The sequence below is a fragment of the Vigna unguiculata genome, chromosome 10 (assembly GCF_037176805.1).
Source record: "Vigna unguiculata cultivar grain cowpea cultivar isolate G323 ecotype 2 chromosome 10, ASM3717680v1, whole genome shotgun sequence".
NCBI lineage: Eukaryota > Viridiplantae > Streptophyta > Magnoliopsida > Fabales > Fabaceae > Vigna > Vigna unguiculata.
In genome coordinates this window covers 5,280,874-5,306,809 of record NC_140801.1, presented here as the reverse complement: position 1 = coordinate 5,306,809, position 25,936 = coordinate 5,280,874, and the positions used below count along the sequence as shown (strand labels likewise).

General features: G+C 29.5%; 1 protein-coding gene across 1 annotated transcript; it reads left to right on the top strand.

Annotated features, from left to right (window-relative positions):
- The first annotated feature begins 14,851 nt into the window (after positions 1-14,851).
- LOC146882037 (uncharacterized) lies at positions 14,852-19,109 on the top strand. The gene is made up of 2 exons (XM_085667855.1): positions 14,852-15,845; positions 19,042-19,109. The coding sequence occupies exons 1-2, from the start codon at positions 15,260-15,262 to the stop codon at positions 19,107-19,109; spliced, it is 654 nt and encodes a 217-aa protein (XP_085523981.1). The 5' UTR covers positions 14,852-15,259.
- The last annotated feature ends 6,827 nt before the right edge of the window (positions 19,110-25,936 follow it).

Genomic DNA, 25,936 nt, shown 5'->3' with positions numbered 1-25,936 from the left:
TAAAATCAAAAGGGAAATTTTTTTTTTATCAAAACAAATGTATTTGTTATATCATCTCTTCTTCTTTTGTATATGTAAAATGAAAAATCACTAATGTTCGTTGAGAAGTAGTTTATTTAGGTTTTGAATCTTTAATTGATGTGAAATGAACAAAAAAGAATCTCAAATGTTTTTTGATTGCTTAGATTGGTAAAGAAATGGTATATGGTACAAAACAAAACAATATAATCAAAACTTATGTAGATTTTAACTTTCTTTTTTATAATCTAAACTAATTAAATATATTGTAAATGAATTTCAATGAAATTATCACAAAATTAATGTAAATTTACAATAAAATAATAATGTAAAAATTCCTTACACGTTTAGTACATCTAAATTAAGTTTTATAAAAGTATCTATAAAATTATATATATTTTTTTAAAAATTATTGAGGTAAACTAGTTTATACAATGACTTAATAATAGTCCATTCATGAAAACCATTGAGATACCCATAATCAGAATTTTACTTTTTTATATCAAATAAAGCTTGAGTTAAATTTATCATATCATTAAAAATTGATCTCAGTTTTTCAAAGGTTTTACCTCATATTAATTTGATTCAAAAAAATCTAGCAAAAGATTATTTACATTAAACATTAAATTTAGAAAATAGTCAGTCAATTAAATTTTCAAAGTAGAAACTATATATAAATATTTTTCCAACACTAAACATTCTCAACTAAAACCAAATCACATATTTTTAATATATACATCTGCGATCTCTTCATTCTTGTAAAAAGTTGCTGAATAATTAATAAAGTTGATATAAAATATTTGATTTTAGGTTAGGTAGTGGGGTAGAGAAGAGTAGAGTGAGTAGTCATTAGTAAGTTACAGTCTATTTGTTAGTTTCTTTTTCTCTATATTTGAATTTCGAGTAAATTAATTGTCATTTTTATTTTTTCAAATTATATTCATATTTACTATTATAATGATTTTATCTGAAGTAGGAATTGTTGATACGAGAAACAATTATCTTCCACCTTAAGAAATCTATGTTTGTCATACTCCCACTAAGATGTTATTTCTACTAATAAAAAAGTTATATAAATATATTTTTACAAAAACATTCAATTGTATTCTTTGAATTGGAATATAAAAAAGAAGATAATGAATAGAAAAGACAATAAAAAGTTAGGTTGGATTGAATCAAAATGACTGGAACATGATTTCCTTTATTTGTCATTAATAAGTTTATTTATTCTTTTCAGAAAAAAAAACATTATAGATAACTTATAATTAATTATTGATGCATATAACATTTCAATATATATATATATATATATATATATATATATATATATATATATATATATATATATATATATATATATATATATATATATATATATATATTCTTTTGCAATAACGTAGTTGATCATGTGATCATGTGTCCAACATAATAAATTATGTTGTATCTTTATATAAATTTGTTGTCTTTTTATTTTATTTTTTCTCACATGTCGCTTGGTTCTTTTCACCATTTTTTTTCACTCATTTATAACATACAAATTTCTCATGTTTCCTTGTCCTTTTGAGATCAATTAAGACTAAAATCATTTCGTCATTAAAAGAGAACTAAAAATGCTTTTTTAAAGAAACTGATATAATAGTTCTAAAATTGAAAAAATAAAAAAGGAAATGGTTTTAATTAGGAAAAATGAAAGAAGAAATGAATAGTATGTGTCTATCTCTCCCCGTAAAAGACGGAGGAGGGTGTTGGTTGGGCAGCATTGGACGTCAGAACACCAAAATGTGTCGTCGTTTGCTTTCCTTTTCTTCACACTTTACGGATCTAATGGAAGCCAGGAAGGATAGACAGCTCTACTAAACTTATTCTATTTTTTTTTCATTTTTTTTATTAATACTAGAGTACACATAATCGCGAATTGTTCTGTGTGTACGCATTTTTTAAATATATGTGATATTATATTAGTAGGTGATGATTATATAAAATAAAATTATATTTATTAAAAATAAAGTGAAATATATCAGAAAAGATGATAAAATAACTTTTGATAAATAGAACAAAAGAGAAGACAGAAATAAACAATTTTATAAAAGAGCTTTTAAAAGTAACGGTCAATTTTCAAAAATTTAATAAATAATTATATTTTAAAAGTTAAAATTGGTATTTTGAAATGTAATCACAAAAGAGAATCATCTTTATATATTATTATAAATACTCCAATTACTTACAAATTCTTTTTTTTTGTATTTCTAAATTAATATGTTTCAATTTGGATTCAAATCTCAAGATATTGTCTGTTTTATAATGTATGATTCATCATGATTTTATTTTAAAAATTATATCAAACATGAAAAAAAAAATTTAACTATAATTAATCTCGACTTTAAAAGATTTAAAATTTATTAAGTGTATCGAAACATAATACTGTATTTATGAATATATTATTATTTTAGTATATCAATATGTTAAGTCCTTGCCGAAGAGATTTACCATCAATGGATTATGTATAATATATACAAAAGAATTAAAGTTTATTTAAGATAACAGATATATATATATATATATATATATATATATATATATATATATATATATATATATATATATATATATATATATATATATATATATATATATATATATAATTTTTTTAATCAATAAATATGTGGACAATTTTTTAAATATTGAATGTTAATTGAATATGTATATATGGGATAAGCATTTTAATAAAAAAAATTAAAACAAAGAGTGATATCCTTAAAATTAACTAGGTTATCTCTAAACTAGAGATGTCAAAATGAGTTTCAACCCGTGAGTCAACCCGGCTCACCACGGGTTCGAGCCGGGTTGGGTTGAGAAAAATTCAACTTTTTCAAAAGTGGGTTGAACTCAACCCGGCTCACTTAACCCACGGGTTCGAGCCGGGTTGAAGGTGGGTTGGCCCACTTAACCCACCAACATTTTTTTACAATTTTTTTTTTTAATTTTTTTTTAATTTTTTTTTAATTTTTTTTAATTTTTTTTAATAATTATTTACTATTCCTATTATATTTGTTCACAATTTCATATTTTTAAATGCTAGAATATTGCTTAATTATATTTGAATAGTTTAAATGTTTAATTAATTTGATTGTCAAGTTATATATATGTTGATACTTTAATCTTTAACTATAATTTTTATAGTAAATTATTCAAGTAACCGTCTTATAAACAATTTTTTCTAAATTAGCATGAAAAAAATATATAGTTTTTTTATTTATATTTTGTTGAATAGCATGACAGAAAATTTGTAATATTAGTCATGCTTCCTTAGACTAATGGATACTTTCTTGGATATTGGTGGTGAGCATGATCAAAATATTGGTTCTTGATTTTACTATGATTGTCATTTCATGGGTTACTTAAAAATTTATTTAAATATTTGAATACTAAAAAAAAAAAATTTTAGGTGGGTTGGTGAGTCAACCCACTTAACCCACCAACTCGTAGTGGGTTGAGCCGGGTTACAGAATTTCTGGCTCACCAGAAAGTGAGCCAGGTTGGATTCACTCATTTTCAACCCGGCTCGTGGTGAGCCAACCCGTGTGAGCCGGTTTATAAAAGTTTATCTAAACATACTTTATAACGAAAAAAAAAATTGTGATTTACTATATGGATATAAAAAGTATAACGATTTTGTCCTTAGAGATGATTTCAACTTGGTATCAAGTTAGTTCTGAAAAAAGAAATACGTCTTTTTCTGATTTTTTTTTAAATTTGAATTTAATGTTAAAATACTGAATTGTTATAATTTTTAGAATAAATGAAAATTTTCTTTTGTTTTTTAATGATTGGTTTGCACCAAAAATATCACGTGCCCTTAAATTAAAGGAAGTTGAAAAGGTTTTTGAAAATAGAAATGGGCCCTACATTATTTATAGACTTATTTAATTTTAGAAAAAATATCTAATTTTTCATAATTTCTTAAATTAACCTAAGCAATGTTTATCACTTTCTGAAAGTAAAGCACTCTTTAGTCATTTAAAAATATTATATCCTTAGTCACATATGCTTTTATATTTTCGGAAGCTTGAGGTCCTTCCAGCTAATTCAGCCTATGTTTTTTTCCTCTGGAGATTTCTAGTTTTCTTTAACTATACAATTCACAAAGATAACAAAAAAATATCTTATTGAAAATATCGATTTGTTTTATTTACCATAATTTTTTCTCGTCTAAAATTGTCGGTGTATTCAACATTATTTTGCTTTTGGTCAAATATTATTTAAACGAAATTAAAATGTTGGATTAAAAAATTGTGCAAGTAAAGTAAATGAGACGGCACTAATTTTCCTCATACTTGTAGAAGTCTCGGTTAATTAGTTTATGATAATGAAGAGAAATGTTTAATTTAATAATAAAATTCAAATTAGTTAATTCACTATAGGAAAAAGTCGTTGTAAATTCACTATTTGAATTCTATGTACTAATTATCTATCATTTAAGTTGTGAATTCACCATTTGAATGATATGTATTACACTTTGAGTAAATTTATGTTACTCACAGTCATTATATTTTTTGACATATTTAAGGAAAGAGAGTTAATTCAATTTTTTTTTCTTTTTTAATGTTCATGCTTGAGAGACTAATTCTTTGTCAAGAAATAATATTTTAACTCTTTTTTTGTTGAAGTGATGCATATCATTGTATCAATAATATGACTTTTTCATTAAGTTACTAGTTTTAAAGACTCACATCACGTTACTAACTTTTTATCGTTTAATTGACGAAAATTTTATACGAATGAAAATTGTTTCAACATCTTTTTCTTTAAATTTTAAGTCGTGATGGTAAAATATTATTGCTTAATTGACTAAAGATGATTGGACTGTAATAATCTATCTTAGTTAGAGTTGTCAATTTGGTAGAGTTTACATGACTTGACTCTAACTCACATGGATTAGAGTTAAATTGGTCCACAAGATAAAAAAACTCAGAAAAGCCCCATAGGTTAGAGTCGGTCCATGACTTCCTTTTTAAACATGAAAAATATACTATTTTTCAAAATATATTATTAAACTTTCTATTTAGGTTGACCTGTCTTGATAATCGACCTTGGCCCATCCATCTCGACAATCGATTGTCTCGGCCTTTGACGACTTTAAACCCATGCTGGCTTGTCTCAGCCTTTGGGTTGGGCTATCTTGACAGTGGGCTTGGCCCAACCCGTCTTGTTCATAGGCCCGGATCGGGCCGTCTTGGCCTTGGGCACGAGCCATACCGTCTTGGTCGTTAGCCCGGGTCAACCCATCTTGACTGTGGGCACGAGTCCACCCATATTGGCTATTGGTCTAGCCCGTATTGGCTATCGGTCTGACCTGTCTCATTCGTCAACCCGTTCTAGCTTGTCTTGACCATCGGCCTAGGTCGGCTCATCTTGGTCGTGGGTCCGGTATAGCTTGTCTTGGTTGTGGGTCTGATCTTGACCTAGTTAAAGTATTTTATTGGGTCAAACCCACCTTAACCCACTTAAGAGGGGACTTTAGGGGCTAAGGCTATGTTTTAGCCTCCTCATTTGGGCCCGCTCAAATGAGCTTAAGAATGAGCAAGTTAAAGTTGACCCATGGCCAAATTGACACTTCTAATCTTAATAATGGGTGTCACCATTAAGTGTCACTTGAGCTAAAACTCAAATTATGTCTAAAAAAAATACCTAAACACCACAATTGAACACAATATACATTCTAACTTTGTCATATAACTTTTTAGTACATAATCCTATGATATAACTAGATTTACTTCATATGGTCATTCAAAACCAAATAACATTTTGAATTTCTTAAAACATAAAACTTTTGTTTCAATTAATTCTTTAACATTTTAAAACATTCGTTCAATATTTAATTTAATACCAAAATCATTCTCAATAACCTTTTATTCTAAGTACACAATTTTTAGTTATTTTTTTATATCAAGGTAGTTTTTCTTATTTAAAGGTAACTAATTAAGTAAGAAAATTTTCACTATAGTTGGTTAAACATCCTAAAGAACATAAAGAAAATGTAGAGAGTTTCATAATTGGAAAACCAAATAATAAAAAGAAAATCATAATAACTTGATCTAACTAAAATTTTCTATTCCTAGTATAATTTGACCTATAGGGCAGGGTCCATCGAAACATACTTTGACCTATACATCATCATCCCTCTTCATTGTATGTGGCAAATGAGTGACAAAGTCCACTAAAAATAATCTCATTTCCACACAAGTATATTCAATATTGTAACATGGCTTTAAGTCTTTGATGTTAAGCTTTTGACTTTTTACAAGTCAAACGAGCTAACACATACCTTGTTACATCTCCCTTTATCTTTCTTAATTGAAAATCATGTGACACAAAACTCTATTTCGGAATCTAGGAACATCATTAGATCCCAAATAGAATTCCTCACATTGATTAACACCTAACAATTTTGTGGTACATGTAAAACAAGGATCCATTAAATTTTTTTTTCTGTGACCATATCAAGTCAATCATAATTAACATTTTACAACTAATGAGGTTAATGGATATTGTCACACCCAAAATTTAGGTCCTTTTCAGTCAATTTAAGCTCATTTATCATTATAGTTGATACTTGAACTATTTTTTTTTCTAGTTAGAGCTTTTGCTACCACATATATTTTCGAGTTGGTACATCAACTAATAGTCATAATCATTAAAGAACTTTATCTATAACCTATGTCTCATATTAAAATCCTTCTATCTAAAAAAGTATGTCACCACTCTATTAATCTCTGAACACATCAAACTAAAACCATACAAGTAATATCTCTACATGTTTAAAGAAAAAATAATTATAGTCAGTTCTAAGTCATAAGTCAAATAATTTCTCTATGTACTTTCAACCGACAAAATCATCAACAACAACATTCTTCTTTATTAAAACGCATCGCATACCTTAATAAGAAACATTATAAAAGGATTTAAAAGACCTATTTTTATTAGGGATTACCAACATGGATGCATTAGTCAAAATTTTCTTTAGCCATCCAAACTAACAAAACTTATTATTTCTAAAATTGTTTTGGGAGTTTGCATTGAGGAATTGCCTAAACTTTTGAAGGATCCACTAATATTTCATCAACTGATATGACTTGTAATAAAACTATACTTTTGGAATGCAAAATTTGTATTTACATAATTTGACATACAATTTACACAAGGCTATCGCAAAATGTTCCTCATGATTCTCATGAGTGCTAGAGTAAATCAATGTCATATATGAATACAACTAAGAGTTAGTCTAGGAAATGAAGAACAATTTTCTTCATATAGTCCATAAAGATAATAAAACCATTAGTCACTCCAAAATGTACAATAATAAACTCATGATGATTATGTTTAGATTTAAAAGTTGTTTTCAAAACATTTTCAACTTTAAAAAGAATTTAAGGGTAACTTGGGGAAATTCAATTTTAATAAAAAAAATAGTACATCGTGTAATTGATATATCTAATAATCTATCCTTAGAAAAATATACCTAGTTTTTATATTGAGCTTGTTTAATTTCCTATAATCAGTATACAAAATAAATGAACCATGATTCTTCTTAACTAATAAAACTATAACATCCTATGGAGATACATTTTGTCTGATTTATTATTTTTCCAAAAGATTTACAACTTGACTCTTTAACTTGTCTAATTCTATTGGATCTTCTTTTAAAAGGAAATTAGCCTAGTAATTGATCCATCAAATAAACAATATTAGGAGAAAATGCCTAAATGTTATGAGAATTGGATGGTAAAACTAGAGGCAAAACCTTATTTTTGGAGTTTCTTAGGCGGTACTTTGCCTCATCTTTAGCGCTAAGCCATAAGGGGTTTGTTCATAGGTTGGTTTTCTTCTCAGATCAGCCCCTTGTCCTGGTGCTCAACATTGAGCTTTCCTTCTCAGGATGGTTTTCTTGGCTACTCAATCTTATGCCTTGATGTTCTAACTTTGCTTGCAAAAAGGATTTCCTTGTTTGCCTCAACTCATTTTTGTTGTGCTCAGTCAGAAAGTCAAAATATGATGTCTTTTCTTTTCTACTTTCATGGCTCTACGCTAGTGGCTTATTTGTACACTTGATATTTCTCTCATTTTCACTATAAAACAACAAAATATCATTAAAATTTAAAGGACTCCAATTCTCTATACTTCATCCAATATTTTAAGTCACATAGGGTTGTTTTTCCTATAAAAATAATCATTTACACATGATAAATGTCTAAATTGATATGAAATTCAAGGTATCCTAGACTTTTATTAATTAACATTGTGCTAACTTTTTAAAATGTAAAAATCATTACTTTTACTTGATTCAGAGATGAGAGACATAAATAAACATAAATCATAACAATTATCAAAAGAATAAACAAATTATTTCATACTAACATCAAAATTCATTAAAAAATTACAATAGAATCAACCCTAGAGACTTATTACTCCATGGAATATAAAAATAACATAAAAATAGAAGAAAATAGAGGGGAGGACATGGAATATGGTGGAAAGGTTGAAATTAGGTCGCTCAAGGGTTCTTGAGCTCCCTTAATGTGTTTCCCTAAGTCTCTTTATATAGAAATTTGATTGGACTTTGTTTCTGTCTTTCTTGTTGCTATAATCTTCTTTCTGATAATGTAATATCCTCAAATTATCTTCTAAATAGATTAAATATCTTTAAGACATATTTATTTCTTGCAAGACTAAAAATATGTATAAAGGCTCCATAAGAAGCTCTTCTCCGCTCCTTTCGATCTCCAACCTAAAATAGTCTCAAGCTTCGATATCGTCTTGATCCGAGAAAGAGTGTCTACAAAAGACACTCTGACGCTCAAGTCATAGGGTGCGTCAAATGATCATAAATGTTGTAATAATGAACACATAATTAATTACCTCGTGAATAATGTTATTTATATTATGTTTATGGGCCCTTAGTTGGTTGGGCCTAGACCACATCTGCTTAATAATCTTGATAATACATTTTAATTCTTAACCTGTTAACTATTGTAATGTGATGAGACCAAGGTGATGTCAGTCACCATAAACGAGCTGATATCAAGTGTATGTTGAAGTCTGATTGAGATGGTTCTCTCTAAGTACAAGCTAGGATCATTTTGGTTAGATGGGAAGAAAAATGATCTCAATCATTATAGATCAAGATGACATCGAGTAGACTTAAGATATCCTCAGGCATATAGGCCGAGATGATCTCGATTATATACCGTACAATTTGGTTGTTATGGAAATTTAATAATATTTAAGATCTTGTAAGATTCCAAAAGATTTGAAAGTTATTATCTATTGATATTTTCTTATATAATTAAATAAGATAATTATTTACAAATATCAAATAAAATATAACGATGTATTGGCCACAAATGATCATTTATCTTAAAAATTGTTGAATTATCAAAGCCCTTTTTGTGGAAAAAGATAGAGAACATCACAAGGTTTAATTTTTGTTGTGTGTTCCCTCTTCTTGGCTTAGCTGAATTCGGTTTGACTTAGCCAAACTTCACTTTTTCATGATTTTTTTGTCTTCTTCAAGCAATGCTTGAATTTTTTTTTTTTGTGATTTTGATTATTTGTTATTCTTGACTTTATCTTTAAGGTGTCGTGAAATTTTAATTAATTTAGTTTCACACCTTCACGAGCTCAACTTAGCTGCAGCTACCTTAACACACCTTAAAATATCCAAAGAAGATTAGTGCTACTAAAGAAGTATTTATCATGATTTTGCTTCACAAGCTCAATAAGCCTAATTATACCAAATCCTAATTATAACAATCTTTTAAGCATAAAAACCAATTAAGAATCCAAAATTAAAGGTTAAATGAGGACATGAATATGCACTCATCAATTAGTTATTGAAATAGGTTTCCAACTTAGAAAAATGTATACAAAGGAAACCTTGTGATTAGAAAACTAAAACAATTCAATTCCATAAAAATACTAATATACAAAAATTATGAAGATCACACATGAATTTATACAATTAAGATATTCAACAAGCGGAATATCAATTGATGTATTCTGAAAGATTCATATTAAGTATGTGTCGTTAGATACGAACATTTGATCCAATACATAAGACTTAGATTTACAAGTGAACCTAAGTAGTATATAAGGGTAAATTCATTATAACTCAAGCTGCACATTTACATATGTCACGGTGTGCAAGAACTTTTCCCTCGACTTCTCAATACTTAATGTCTCAGTCGATGTGACTTAAGCCATGAGTGAAACAAGGGGTCTCTATTACAATATTCTTGTTAATACTTAATACAAAAATCAATCAATGGTTCACATATCATCCTAAATATGTTACTACAAATTCATATAATTTTTATGACTCTCAAAAAATCATATTCGTACATCATACATCTTTCTCAATAAAAATTATTAGTAAACATACAACAATAATTCATTTAAGCAAACTACAATTTAGTTGCTAATAAATTACAATTAATTTTTCATTACACTAAAATAATATTCAAATATATTATATTGATAAAATTTAATAATATAGTGAATAATAAACAAAGTTTAACATTTTGAAACATTTTAAAACGTGCCTATTGTTTAAAAAAAAACACTCTTTCCCACAACTCACCTAATAAACTAAGTACATGTTGCACTTCATGCCAATGTTTTGCTCACCAAGCTAAAAGCATCACCATGCCAAGTGAATTTTAGTCGCCCAAAAAAATTTGTGGTACCCCAATGAGCAAAATATTTGACTAGCAAGTACACCATGATAAGTGTCTGCATAACATCCATTTTGCATAACAAATTAGACACTTATCTTAGGTAGAGAAGTACTTTTCTCAAGAAAACAAGCCTTCTTTTGCCCAAACATCATGCCTCCAACTTTTTGGAGATAAATGAGAAATCTTATTAACATCACCAGTGCAGGAAGGGCTTTTGGCAGCAGTTATTTTTTATGTTCTACACCAGTTCCCGAACCGAAGCATATTGGGGCTCGGGTGTGACCCGAAGCCATAGATCCACGTTTATGCTTCGGTTATCCTGGAAATCGAGGCCATAAAGTCTCTAAATTTTTAGAGATTCACCACAACGAACCTCACCACTATTCGCCGCAACAAACCTCACCACCATTGCCTCGTTGCGAACTCCATCGTAGTGAACCTCACCACCATTCGAAACCCTAATTGCGAAAGATCATTGCGCTACCTCCATCTTCAACACAAGAGCGATTCAAATCGTGCATGAACCACCTTTGCACCACAAACAGAAGAACGCGAGTCATCTGCAACCAACATGAAAACCCAAAGCACGAGTGAGGCGCTGGAACGAACCAAAGCTCCTCCACAGCAGCACCTTCAAACCTTCCTCGGAGCAACCACAGCAGACCATTGCGGCAACAACCCTTGAACTGCATAGGACCTCATTCTTCTCTGCCATGAACACAAACCCGCTGGAACGAACCCACCTTCCTACATCGTTGACGTATAGCCACAACGCTGCAACAAAGTGGCACGGAACAGTGACAACTTTCGTCGGAGCACAGTGGTGGCTGTGATGGACGATGGCATAATTGTGCGATGGAGTGTGGTGGAGTTCGCGCAAAGAAGAACCACAAATTCGAGTTTGGGACGAAGATGAATAGTGCTAGGTTCATGAATTTGGAACCCTAAATAAGAGATATGGTCTCGGTTCAATTAATAACCAAGGCATAAAGTGGAATAGGCCTCGGTCCTATTCCACCCGAGGCCAAAGCCTCTGTTGTCAGTGGTAATTTTGAAAATTTGGGGAACTTTGACCCATTATAGGCCTCGGTTAAGTGATAACCGAAGTATAAAAGCCCTTATAGGCTTCAGTTGGATTGGGACCCGAGGCAAAAAAGTTTGAAAATTTTCAAAAATGCCACCGCGTCCTTATAGGCTTCGGTTCTACAATAACTGAGGCCTATAAGGCGATGTAAAAACACGATTATGCACTAGTGCATGTCACTCTTTTACAGAAAAGCAAAGGTAAAAGGTATCTAGTGGCTAAGCCACGCCAACCCAACTCAACCATAATAGTTAAAGATACAGAACACAGTCAAAAATCCTGCTGCTAAGCCAAAAGAACGTTATTAAGCCACAAACTTGAAAGTAGACTAGAGAAGAAAAGAAACCAATGAACTCAATAACAAAAGTATCTCAACACTGGTCTAAACTTGGGCTAAGCACAAACAAAAAGGAAATCTAGGACATGAAGATTGTGTGGCTGAACTTGGGAAAACTGGTTGAGCACCACCCACACCAGGCTATAAAACAGCGACCCCTCCTCCTATAAAAGGCAAGCAAATTTGTAGAGAATAAGTCTCTCTTGTATTCTTTCTTCCTAAAATTTCCATAGATAAATTGTATAAAAGAGAAGAGGAATGAATAGTTGTGATTAGAGAAGATCCATGTTCACCATGAGTGGCTAAGACATTAAAGAGGAAAGGTTGTTTGTAATTTAATTCCCTTTCTATTATTATGAATTTATCATTTGTTGTATCACTTACTGTTTAAGATTATTTGGCTGCAAGTTGTTTATTTAAATTGTGATAATTTAACTAGTTTAAACTAAGTTGAGAAACTAGTTTAAATTATGGTCCAACAAGCTTGCCAGACCTGTACTAGTGCTAGACTAAGTATCCAAAAGAGAAGCTGGATGGGGAAAAGGTGTAACATCCATAAATTTTATAATACAATCTATTAATATCACATTATTTAGAAATGTTTTATTTTATTAGAAATAATGATAGTAATATATATATAGAATAATAATAATAATAATAATTAATAAGTAATACTATAACGATGATAATAAACATTTAAAATGAAAAAAATATAAAGGAAAAAGAAATTAAGATAATTTTTTTTTCTAAAAAAAAATAATAATAATAAAATAAATAATAAAGAAAATTTATATATATATATATATATATATATATATATATATATATATATATATATATATATTAAAAGAGCCATGCGTCGTCGTGTATATATATATATATATATATATATATATATATATATATATATATATATATATATATATATATATATATATATATATATATATATATTATAATAGGTTTTAAGCTTCCAGATCTTTATTAAATGAGCGTACGTAGAATGTTATAATATGAATATATTATATGTGAGTTGTATTTCTTTGGATGCAAAATGCAAGGAATATAGTAATAGCACTCATGCTTGGCTAATCACGTTGAACGTTGTTGGATAAACCTTAAGTACATAATGTCAGAACATTAAATGTTGGGAGCTTCGGATAAATGGAGATAACCCAAATCACAATAAAATCTAAGAGCAATTGAATGCAAAATTATATCTATATGTATAGATTTAGATGGCTATAAATAATGGAAATTCAAAGCTGTAAAAAAAAACAAAAGACAGTGAGAGTGAAAGGAAGCAGAGAAGTGAAAGATATACAGAAAGAAAACAACGAAGGCGTTAAAAAAAAGAGTGCTACAATCCGAGTGTATAAAAAGGAGAAACATGCATTTATCTTTTTCAATCTTTGAGGTAAGGGAAGGAGACATCTATCATTTTATCTTTTTACTTTAATTATTTTTTTTTACATATTCATAATTATTTTTATCTCTATATTTACCTTAAGTGAGGTGTCCCTAACCTCATTCTAATTTATATTTAGTTTCCATTCCTATTTATTTATTTATATTCATCTCTAATTGTGCACTAATCCTATTTATTCAATTTATATTTACTCTCATTTACTTATTTATATTTATCTCTAGTTATGTATTGACCCTTTTTATTTATTTATATCTATTTTAATTATTCATTGATCCTATCTATTTATTTATTTATTTATATGGTTTAATATTGAAAAAAAAATTATGATAAATAAAGATTTGATTATTGTAGTTGGAGGTATGACCTTGGGGATTTAAACGAGTTAGTATTATTCAAAATGAGATGTTCTTGAGTTATTTTTTTAGCCATGAGCTCTTTTATCCTGACTAGTCACTACAAAAATTAATCAATATCTTTATAAAGTATAATAAAATCCAGTTTTATAAATTTGGGAGAATTTTCATTTCACTTTATTTTATTATGATATGCTGTAGTTTTTTTGTGTGATATCTGTCTCACTTTCCTATTTTATGATTGTGTGTGAAAAACAAAATTTTATAACATTATCATAGATGGCTGCTCCAAACATGCCTGATCCCTTCTTCGCCGACATTGTTGCTGTTTTTCCGGGAAACGCATGGCAAACCAATGCAGTAAACAATTCTGTAACATTTCAGGGAACGGGAAACTCTACCATTACTTTTCTCTCTGCTCCGAATGCGCCGATTGTCATCGAAGGACAAATCGGAGTTACCTTTTATTTACCCCCAACAGTCCAAGTGAACCCTATCCATAACCTTTTCCCTCCACCTGTTTGAAAGCCAGTATATAAGGAGAAAACTGTAAATAAATAATACTTTTTCCCCTTGTAGTATAGGAAATATAAGATGTACTAAACAGTACAAATATAAGATGCATATAGTATTGTGTGTGTGTGTGTATATATATATATATATATATATATATATATATATATATATATATATATATATATATATATATATATATATATATATTTGAATATTTGATGTATAATTTTGCTTTTAAATTTTATTAGTATATTATAGGAAATAATAATAATAATTAAAAAAAAAATTGTCGCCACATTAGATGGTATCAGAGCGACGTTTCATGCGAGATCTGTGAAATGTGCTCATTATTTTTTTTGTCTCTAACTCATATAATTCCAAATGGCAAACATTAGGAGGAACAATGAATTAACTGAAGCAATGCAAGCTATCCGAGACATGGCTGCTGCTCTAATGAGGAATCAAAGACCTGAAGGAAACCCTGAATCACAAGGTTTAGCTAAATTTAGGAGAAACAAACCCCTACAATTTTCTGGAGGATACGATCCAGAAAAGGTTGAGTTGTGGATTAAGGAGATAGAAAAACTATTTCGAGTTATGAACTGTGCTGACAACCAAAAGGTGAATTATGCTGTATTTATGTTAATAGGAGAAGCTAAATATTGGTGGGATGGTACTAGGAGATTACTTGAAGGAGGAAGAATAATTATTACCTGGGATGTATTTAGAACAAATTTTTTAGAAAAATATTTCCCTAATGATGTGAGGAGAGCAAAAGAAATATAATTTATGCAGTTGAAGCAAGGAAGTATGACAGTAGGGGAATATGCTTCCAAGTTTGAAGAGTTAGGAAAATACTCTACTTTCTTTTATCACCCAGAGGAAAGGATGAAGTGTATAAAATTTGAAAATGGACTTAGAGATGAATTGAGAAAAGCAGTAGGAATACTAGAAATTACTGATTTTCCTACGCTTATTAACAAGTGTAGATTTTTGGAAGATTTTGAGAACAACCAAAATATCAAACCAAAGTATTTTGGACCCCAAACAAATAAAAATAAACGCAATGAGGAAAAACCTTACAATCGCCCACAATGGAGGACCCAATCCAACCAATCTTCATCAGGAAATTCTAGTAGACCTATATATGATCATATTAGATGCTTTAAATGCGGACAAGGTCATCATGCTAAAGATTGTCGCCTTAAGGGACCAGTCTGTTTCAAGTGTGGGAAACCTGGTCACCTATTCTCTGAGTGTGGACAACAAAAGTCACATTTCAATCCAAGTGCAACCAATACAAGACCTACCACAACAGGAAAAGTATACACCATGACTGGAGCTGAAGCTGCTGAAAACCATGATCTAATTCAAGGTATGTGTTTTATTAAAGGAAAAACTTTAAATGTACTGTATGACTTAGGTGCAACTCACTCATTCATTTCCAATTATTATGTTCAACATCTTAATATGTCGACCTCTTTTCTAAAAACTAGTTTGGTTGTTTCAACTCCCACGAGTGACTCAGTAATTACCAATAGAGTTTGTTTAGACTGTCCACTGTTCATTGAGAATAGAAAATTCCTTGTAAATTTAATATGTCTACCTTTATCTCAATTAGATGTAATCTTAGGTATGGACTGGTTATCTTCCAATCGAGTCCTTTTGAATTGTGCTAAGAAATTAGTGATATTTCCAAACTCTGAGAATCTTCTAAAATCACCTACCAATTCAAAAAATGAGCCTTTAAGGAATGAAATTCAAGGGTACTTCTTATTATCTTCTATGGAAATAAAAGAGGAAGTTGAGTTGAAAAATATAGCAGTTGTTCAAAATTTTCCTGAAGTCTTTCCCAATGATATTCCTGGTTTACCACCTAACAGAGAAATTGAATTTTCCATAGATCTGATGCCTGGAATTGGACCAATATCTATGGCACCATATAGGATGTCACCCTCTGAATTAGCAGAATTGAAGAAACAATTAGAAGAGTTACTTGAAAAACAGTTCATTCGTCCTAGTGTGTCACCTTGGGGAGCCCCGGTTTTGTTGGTTAAAAAGAAAGATGGAAGTTTTAGGTTATGCGTATATTACCGTCAATTAAATAAATTCACCATAAAGAATAAATACCTCCTTCCTAGGATAGATGACTTGATTGACCAATTGAGAGGAGCCTCTATATTTTCTAAGATAGATTTAAGGTCAGGATATCATCAAATTAGAGTAAAAGCAGAAGACATACAAAAAACCGCTTTCAGAACTAGGTATGGTCATTATGAATATCAAGTGATGCCTTTTGGTGTGACCAATGCCCCTGCAATATTTATGGATTATATGAATAGGATCTTCCATCCTTTTTTAGATCAATTTGTAGTTGTTTTTATAGATGACATTCTTATTTACTCTAAGACTCTTGAGGAACATGAGAAACACCTTTAGATTGTCTTGCAAATATTGAAAGAAAAGAAATTGTATGCTAAATTGTCTAAGTGTGAATTCTGGTTAGAGGAAGTGAAATTCCTAGGACATGTGATTTCCAATAAGGGAGTGTTAGTGGATCTGACCAAAGTAGAAGCAGTTTTATAATGGGAACCACCAAAAATAGTGACTGAGATTCGCAGTTTTCTCGGTTTAGCAGGATATCATAGAAGATTCATTGAGGGATTTTCTAAAATAGTTATGCCTTTAACCCAACTCACAAAAAGGGCCAAGCTTTTGTGTGGACAGAAAAATGTGAACATAGTTTTCAAGAACTCAAGAAAAGATTAACCACTTCTCCTGTTTTAGCATTACCTGATCTTACTGGACACTTTGTTATATTTTGTGATGCTTCCAAAATGGGATTAGGTTGTGTTCTTATGCAAGATAGAAAGGTAGTGGCATATAGTTCTAGGCAACTAAGAACACATGAGAAAAATTACCCAACCCATGATCTAGAATTAGCTGCCATTGTTTTTGCACTTAAGATATGGAGACATTATGTTTATGGTGGTAAGTTCGAAATTTTTAGTGATCATAAGAGTCTCAAATACTTGTTTGACCAAAAGGAATTAAATATGAGACAAAGGAGATGGATGGAATTTCTAAAAGACTATGATTTTGAATTACATTACCATCTAGGAAAGGCAAATGTAGTGGCAGATGCTTTAAGCATAAAATCTTTACATGTCTCTTCACTAATGATTCATGAAATGAATTTGTTAGAAAAATTTAGAGACATGAATTTGTCGGTCACCCTAAGCCATGATAAAATGCAATTAAACTCCATTCAAATCACTAACAATTTACAAAAGCAAATCCATGAGGCACAAGAAAGAGATGAGTTAATTAATAAGAAAAAGAAATTGATAGGTCAAAGGGGTGGGGAGAATTTTGGCATAGATAAAACCAGAATTTTGAGATTTAAGGACAGGATGTGTGTACTCAATAATGAGGAAATTAAGGAAATGATTCTAGAAGAAGTACATAAAAGCAAATTAAGCATACATCCGAGCACAACAAAAATGTATCAAGATCTCAAGAAAATGTTTTGGTGGCCCAAAATGAAAAAGGAAGTGGCACAATATGTAGCAAAATGTCTAGTTTGTCAAAAAGCTAAAATAGAACACCAAAAGCCAGCAGGAATGCTACAATCCTTAGATATACCTGAATGGAAATGGGATAGTATAGCAATGGATTTTGTAGTTGGCCTCCCACGAACCATTCAAAAATTTGATTCCATATGGGTTATCGTGGATAGGTTAACAAAGTCTGCTCATTTCTTACCCATTAACATTAGGTATTCATTGGAAAAATTGACTGAATTGAACATAAAAGAAATTGTCAGGTTACATGGAGTTCTAACAAGTATTGTGTCTGATAGGGACCCCAGATTTACTTCTAAGTTTTGGGGAAGCTTACATCAAGCCTTGGGGACTAAACTCCATCTTAGCTCAGCATATAATCCCCAAACTGATGGACAATCAGAAAGGACAATCCAATCTTTGGAAGATTTATTGAGAGCTTGTGTATTAGAAGATTCTGGTAGTTGGGATCGATGCCTGCCCTTGATTGAGTTCACCTATAACAATAGTTTCCATTCCAGTATAGGTATGGCACCCTATGAGGCATTATATGGAAGGAAATGTAGAACACCTTTGTGTTGGTTTGAGACCGGTGAGAATTCAGTATTAGGTCCTGACATGATTCAGCATACGACCGAGAAAATCAAAATGATTAGGGAACAATTGAGAACAACTCAGAGTAGACAAAAAAGTTATGCTGACAAGAAAAGACAACCTCTTGAATTTCAAGAAGGTGATCATGTATTCTTGAAAGTAACACCAACCACAGGAATTGGTAGAGTGATGAAATTAAAAAAACTCACTCCCCGGTTCATTGGTCCTTACCAAATTCTTAAAAAAATAGGTCTTGTTGCTTATCAAATTTGTTTACCCCCGTTCCTTTCCAACCTTCATAATGTTTTTCATGTGTCTCAATTAAGAAAATATATTTCTGACCCGACTCATGTGATAAGACCTGATACAGTACAATTAAAGAATAACCTTACATTTGACGCAATACCTGTATAGATTATGGACAAGAAGGTCAAAGAATTGAGAGGCGGACAGATCCCTCTAGTGAAGGTCATGTGGAATGAAGCTAATGCAGATATTACATGGGAATTAGAAGAAAAAAATACGAGGAATTTATCCTTATTTATTTTAGTAAATAAAAGCAAAATTTCGAGGACGAAATTTTTATAAGAAGGAAAGAATTGTAACATCCATAAATTTTATAATACAATCTATTAATATCACATTATTTAGAAATGTTTTATTTTATTAGAAATAATGATAGTAATATATATAGAATAATAATAATAATAATAATTAATAAGTAATACTATAACGATGATAATAAACATTTAAAATGAAAAAAATATAAAGGATAAAGAAATTAAGATAATTTATTTTTTCTAAAAAAATAATAATAATAATAAAATAAATAATAAAGAAAATTTATATATATATATATATATATATATATATATATATATATATATATATATGACGACGACGCATGGCTCTTTTAATATATAAATATATATATATATATATATATATATATATATATATATATATATATATATATATATATATATATATATATATATATTATAATAGGTTTTAAGCTTCTAGATCTTTATTAAATGAGCGTACGTAGAATGTTATAATATAAATATATTATATGTGAGTTGTATTTCTTTGGATGCAAAATGCAAGGAATATAGTAATAGCACTCATGCTTGGCTAATCACGTTGAACGCGGTTGGATAAACCTTAAGTATGTAATGTCAGAACATTAAATGTTGGGAGCTTCGGATAAATGGAGATAACCCAAATCACAATAAAATCTAAGAGCAATTGAATGCAAAATTATATCTATATATGTATGTATAGATTTAGATGGCTATAAATAATGGAGATTCAAAGTTGTAAAAAAAAAAAAGACAGTGAGAGTGAAAGGAAGCAGAGAAGTGAAAGATATACAAAAAGAAAACAACGAAGGCGTTAAAAAAAAGTGCTACAATCCGAGTGTATAAAAAGGAGAAACGTGCATTTATCTTTTTCAATCTTTGAGGTAAGGGAAGGAGACATCTATCATTTTATCTTTTTACTTTAATTATTTTTTTTATCTATTTATAATTATTTTTATCTCTATATTTACCTTAAGTGAGGTGTCCCTAACCTCATTTTAATTTATATTTAGTTTCCATTCCTATTTATTTATTTATATTCATCTCTAGTTGTGCACTAATCCTATTTATTCAATTTATATTTACTCTCATTTACTTATTTATATTTATCTCTAGTTATGTATTGACCCTTTTTATTTATTTATATCTATTTTAATTATTCATTGATCCTATTTATTTATTTATTTATATGGTTTAATATTGAAAAAAAAAATTATGATAAATAAAGATTTGATTATTGTAGTTGGAGGTATGACCTTGGAGATTTAAACGAGTTAGTATTACTCAAGATGAGATGTTCTTGAGTTATTTTGTTGGCCATGAGATCATTTATCCTGACTAGTCACTACAAAAATTAATCAATATCTTTATAAAGTATAATAAAATCCAGTTTTATAAATTTGGGAGAATTTTCATTTCACTTTATTTTATTATGATACGCTGTAGTTTTTTTGTGTGATATCTGTCTCATTTCCCTATTTTATGATTGTGTGTGAAAAACAAAATTTTATAACATTATCATAGATGGCTGCTCCAAACATGCCTGATCCTTTCTTCGCCGACATTGTTGCTGTTTTTCCGGGAAACGCATGGCAAACCAATGCAGTAAACAATTCTGTAACATTTCAGGGAACGGAAAACTCTACCATTACTTTTCTCTCTGCTCCGAATGCGCCGATTGTCATCGAAGGACAAATCGGAGTTACCTTTTATTTACCCCCAACAGTCCAAGTGAACCCTATCCATAACATTTTCCCTCCACCTGTTTGAAAGCCAGTATATAAGGGGGAAACTGTAAATAAATAATACTTTTTTCCCTTGTAGTATAGGAAATATAAGATGTACTAAACAGTGCAAATATAAGATGCTTATAGTATTGTGTGTGTGTATATATATATATATATATATATATATATATATATATATATATATATATATATATATTTGAATATTTGATGTATAATTTTGCTTTTAAATTTTATTAGTATATTATAGGAAATAATAATAATAATTAAAAAAAGAAAATTGTCGCCACAAAAGGCTCGAGCAGTAATGTAGGGGTCTATGCTTCCAAGAGTTGAGAGATCACCTTGGGTTTAAATTCCCTAGGTTCTAGAGAGCAGAGATGCATCTAGATCTATCAAAGAAAGTGCTTCCAGAGCAAAGATCCTGAGAAGTTCGAGATAAAAGAAAGGAAATTATAACCTAATAGATAAGGGAAAGCAAAAGCAATCAACCTTGCCCTCTAATCCAATATTCAACTCGTAAAATCTTTTATTAAAACTTAAATCATAAGAGTGTAACAATTGTGATCTAATTGTTGTTAAACCTTTGCAAGTCCCTGTGGAGATGACTTTATATTACAATGAAACAGTACACTTGCTATAAACAGGACTGTTAATAAAACCTCATCACACCACTAAGAAATTTATAAAACAACTTGTTGGGTGAGAATTTTCTCACTTAATGACCAAAACTTTCGAATTTTCAATTAATTAATATTTTGTCAAACACTTTATTTTTCCTTGCCTAATGACTTTGCTTAATTTAGAAAACACACAAAATATGACAAGGGTCTAGTTGGTTGAAATTGAAAATTTTCCTTCATTTATTATGTTTGACATAAAATATTTTGTTCCAAAATAACAACAACTTAAACCACTTTGGCTCTATTGAAATATTCTAGCTTTCCATTACTCAACACATAAATCTTTCATTTTGAATTTTTTCTTTTGAATAAAACAATTTCATTTCAAATTCAAATATTTATATTCAAACAAGACACCTTCCTTTTGTAAAGTTAATTATTATAATCATATCATCTTCACATCCAGATAATTTATCTTAAGGTTCTATAGACATATAAATATTCCCCTTACATGTAATTTTTTATCACAAAAAAAAGTTATAGACTAAATAAGAAAACTATTCAAAATCTAGGGACTTATAGCAAAATATTCAAATATGATCAAATTTTAGTACTAGTTTAAACTCACACAGTCACTTTTCTCAGTTGATTCCACTAAGATCGATGGAAAAATCATAAAAAATAAAAAAATAAGAAATATTTAGAATATGTGAGAACTTACCCTGTTTAAAAATACAATCAGGTATAATTGATCTTTATCTATTGAGCTACCACAATAATCAAATCCTTGAAAAGGATAACAAGTTGAAGAAGAAGATTAGAGAAAAGAGAGATAAAATATTTGAGAGAGATGGGGAAGCAAAAGAAATGAGAGACCATTCCAAGTTATACATTATATTAAATTTATTTATATTATACACCATATAAAATATTTTAATACTTAATATATATATATATATATATATATATATATATATATATATATATATATAATTTAGTATACAACTTTAAAATATAAAAACACGTAAGAAATTTTTAATTTTATTCATACTTTTAATAGAAATTAGCACAATTAATTGATATAAAATTTAATTATTTTAACGAGTTGAAATTAATAAAAACGTATATTTAAAATATTAATCATACAATAACATAAAAGAACTTGAATTATTTTATCTCTTTGTACATGTTTACGCATGAGAATACTCTGAAATTCCCGAAATACATTGACTCGTGTACATGAGTGGCATGTTACGTTTTACATTTGTGATATCTTAACTTTGTTAGAACTGATTGAAACTTCATCTCATATAAATTATACATATCAAAATTAAATATACATAAATTATTTAATTATTGTCGTTTAATTTTAACAAAATTTTATCATAAATAAACACAATAATATAAATTTATAATTAATCGGTTTCATCAGCATCTTTATGTTTTTAAACAAGTATGAAAGAAGTGTTGTATTTCCTTCTAAAGTAATATTATATTTATTTAATACTACTTAATTATTATTATTATTATTACTATTGTACTATATGGCCTATCGCCATCCCTAGCCAGACCATCGGTCAGGTGGCCAAGGATAAGCGGCCGCAGGCCGCCCGCTAGAGGCGAACCTTTTCTTGGACTGTTGATGTGGCAATATCTCTAGAGTGCTTTAAGGGAGCTCGCGACTGAATGGCCTCCACATTCATTCTAGTTGAACTTTGTTTCCACATTTATGGAGACAACCGTCAGGACGTATGGTCCTCCGGTTAGGCGGACGCACAAAGACTGAATCAGTAGGTTAGAAGTAAAATAAAGTAATACAAGTCAATAACCAAGTTTAAAAAGCAATTGGACCATGATTAAAAAAATCCTAATCAGATGCCATACCAAAAACTATAAATAGGAGCCCAAGGTAAGTTGGTGAGGACTTTTACTCGCATTTATTACATTATTAATTGATATCTCTCGATCGGACTAAAACTGACTCAAGCATTCGAGTCTTTGAGACAGGTACCCCGATTGTCCGACCAACCGAGCATGAAGGACCAAAGAAACTGAACAAGAGAAAGAATAAAACAGCTAGCAGAGGAGAACATCAAATAGAAAGACTTAAGAGTAATTTGAGTGTTGAAAATACCCTATACCTGAAACAATTATTATTTTACTAACATAGTTCAACTAGCATTAAACCAGACTCGAACTTGAACCAATATCTTTAACAGGTTGCACCATATTTCAAGTTCAACAATGATATTTTAACTATTAAATTTTAACAACTTTCTCTTACAATATGAGGTGTCATCTTCTAAATGGTATTGGAATATTGAGAATGAAAAAATAGAAAACTAGTGAGCCATTTAAAAAATGTCATCTAAAGTTGTAAGAGAAAGTTGTCAAAATTTAGTAGTCAATTTTTTTTTTTTTTAAGTTTATTGAACAGTGTTTCTCTTGCCATTTTTTTTATCCCCAATCGTGTGCTTCCCGTGTACGTTTTGCGAAGTGTTTTTGATGACTCCCACGTCAAATGCTCAAGAACTGCAATTTCCATGTTAGATTTTGTGCTTTACTTTACGTTTCCACCATTTTATTTATTTATCCACTATAATAAACTTTTAAATGTCTCTTAAAGTAAACTTTAAATTTAATTTATCTTACAAAATCGAAAATAATATTTTATATTAATTTACATATTATATAAATTTACCTTATTTTTAGTCGAAAATAAAATATGAAATACATTCATTCGTAAATGATTGTGTCTAATTAGTTATTGATATTTTAAAAAATATTTATTTTCCATTATTACTTTTATTTACAAATCGAAATTATTGCTTCCAAAAGAAAAGAAAATTTATAAAATTAGTTTATTTTAATTTTTTAGTTTTGCAATAATAGTTCTTTGATGTTGCACATGTATGTCGACTGCAATGAAGAAAAAAAAAAGTTATATATTTGTTTTTGTTATGAATTAATGATTGTCCATTGATTTGATACAGTTACTCATATGATTTCATATGATTGATACTCATATGATTCATTACTCTTTATGTAAATATTTGTATTAACTTGGTTGATTTGTTTCCTTTATGGATTACATGTTGTATCTATAAATAGGACTCTTCCTATCAATAAGAATACACAGATGAGTTGCTCCCTATTCTCTCATTCTATAGTCTCTCTTGTTTCTTCTCTTCTCTATGATCTGTCGTCATTCTCTATGTTATTCGCTTTATTTCATAACACGTTATCAGCACGATGCTTCAACCAATTGAGGACTAGTGGAAGCTTTTTCTCTATAACGACAGTGTTATGCGTGTCTCAATTCAGGCTCTTTCTAATCCTTTCTCAAATTATAATTTTAATTTTACCTTATATTCTTCCTCTTGTGATAAGAATTATTTAACTTTATCAATTTTCATCTTCGTCTTATTATTTTTATTTTTATTTTGACGGTGATTATTATTATTAATATAATTATTTTATGTGCTAGTTCTAAACACACGAAATGTTGCAAAATTTGGATTTGTGACCCTTGATATTACAAGGAAGAATTCCTTATATTGGATTTTAAATGTTGAAATATATTTAGATGCAATGGATATTGGGATACAATTAAATATAGAAATAAAGCATCTAAGCAACATGACAAAAATATTGTGAAAAGAGATTTCACAAATATTGTGAATTTATTTCATACCTATGTATGGCTGGTTGGACAAAGCAATAAAGCTTTTGATGAAAAATCATGAGATCCGCCTAATATGCTCCATTCCCAGAAGTGAATGCAGCAATCAATATTATGAATTTATTTCATGCCTTTGTATGGCTGAACAAAGCAATGAGCTTTTGATAAAAAATCATGAAACCTGTCCAAATTGGTTCTGCTCCATTCCCAGAAGTGAATGCAACAACATTTTATTTATATTTTCATGATCGATCATGATCTTGATTTTGGACATGGTTATAAAGAAAATTTCAAAGACACATTTTGTCACCAGAAGTGGCACGATAATGTGAAAAAAGGAAAAGGAAAATGTGAAAATATTGACAAAAAGATGAAAGTATATATTATCATTACGATGGTAAAGGCCATTTGAGTTGTACTTATTGTACACCAGAGCATCTTACAAATAATGAGAATAACATAGAAACACACTTTGCTTATGAAGATGGTGATTCTGATTATGGCCATATGGATGCTACTCATCTTGATCACCTAATTGATTATGAGAGTGTTGAAAAAAAAAATCTCATATTGATATTTACGTTTATATGAAAAACGAATGTTTTGCACTAGTACCAAAAGATATGTGTCTTATTGATTGTGCAACAACTTATACAATTCTCAAGAGTAATAAATTTT

Coding starts and splice junctions, on each gene's coding strand:
- LOC146882037 (XM_085667855.1), top strand. CDS start 15,260: ATGCAGTTGAAGCAAGGAAGTATGACAGTAGGGGAATATGCTTCCAAG. Junction 15,846..19,041: donor AAACCATGATCTAATTCAAG/GTATGTGTTTTA, acceptor ATACCTGTATAG/ATTATGGACAAGAAGGTCAA.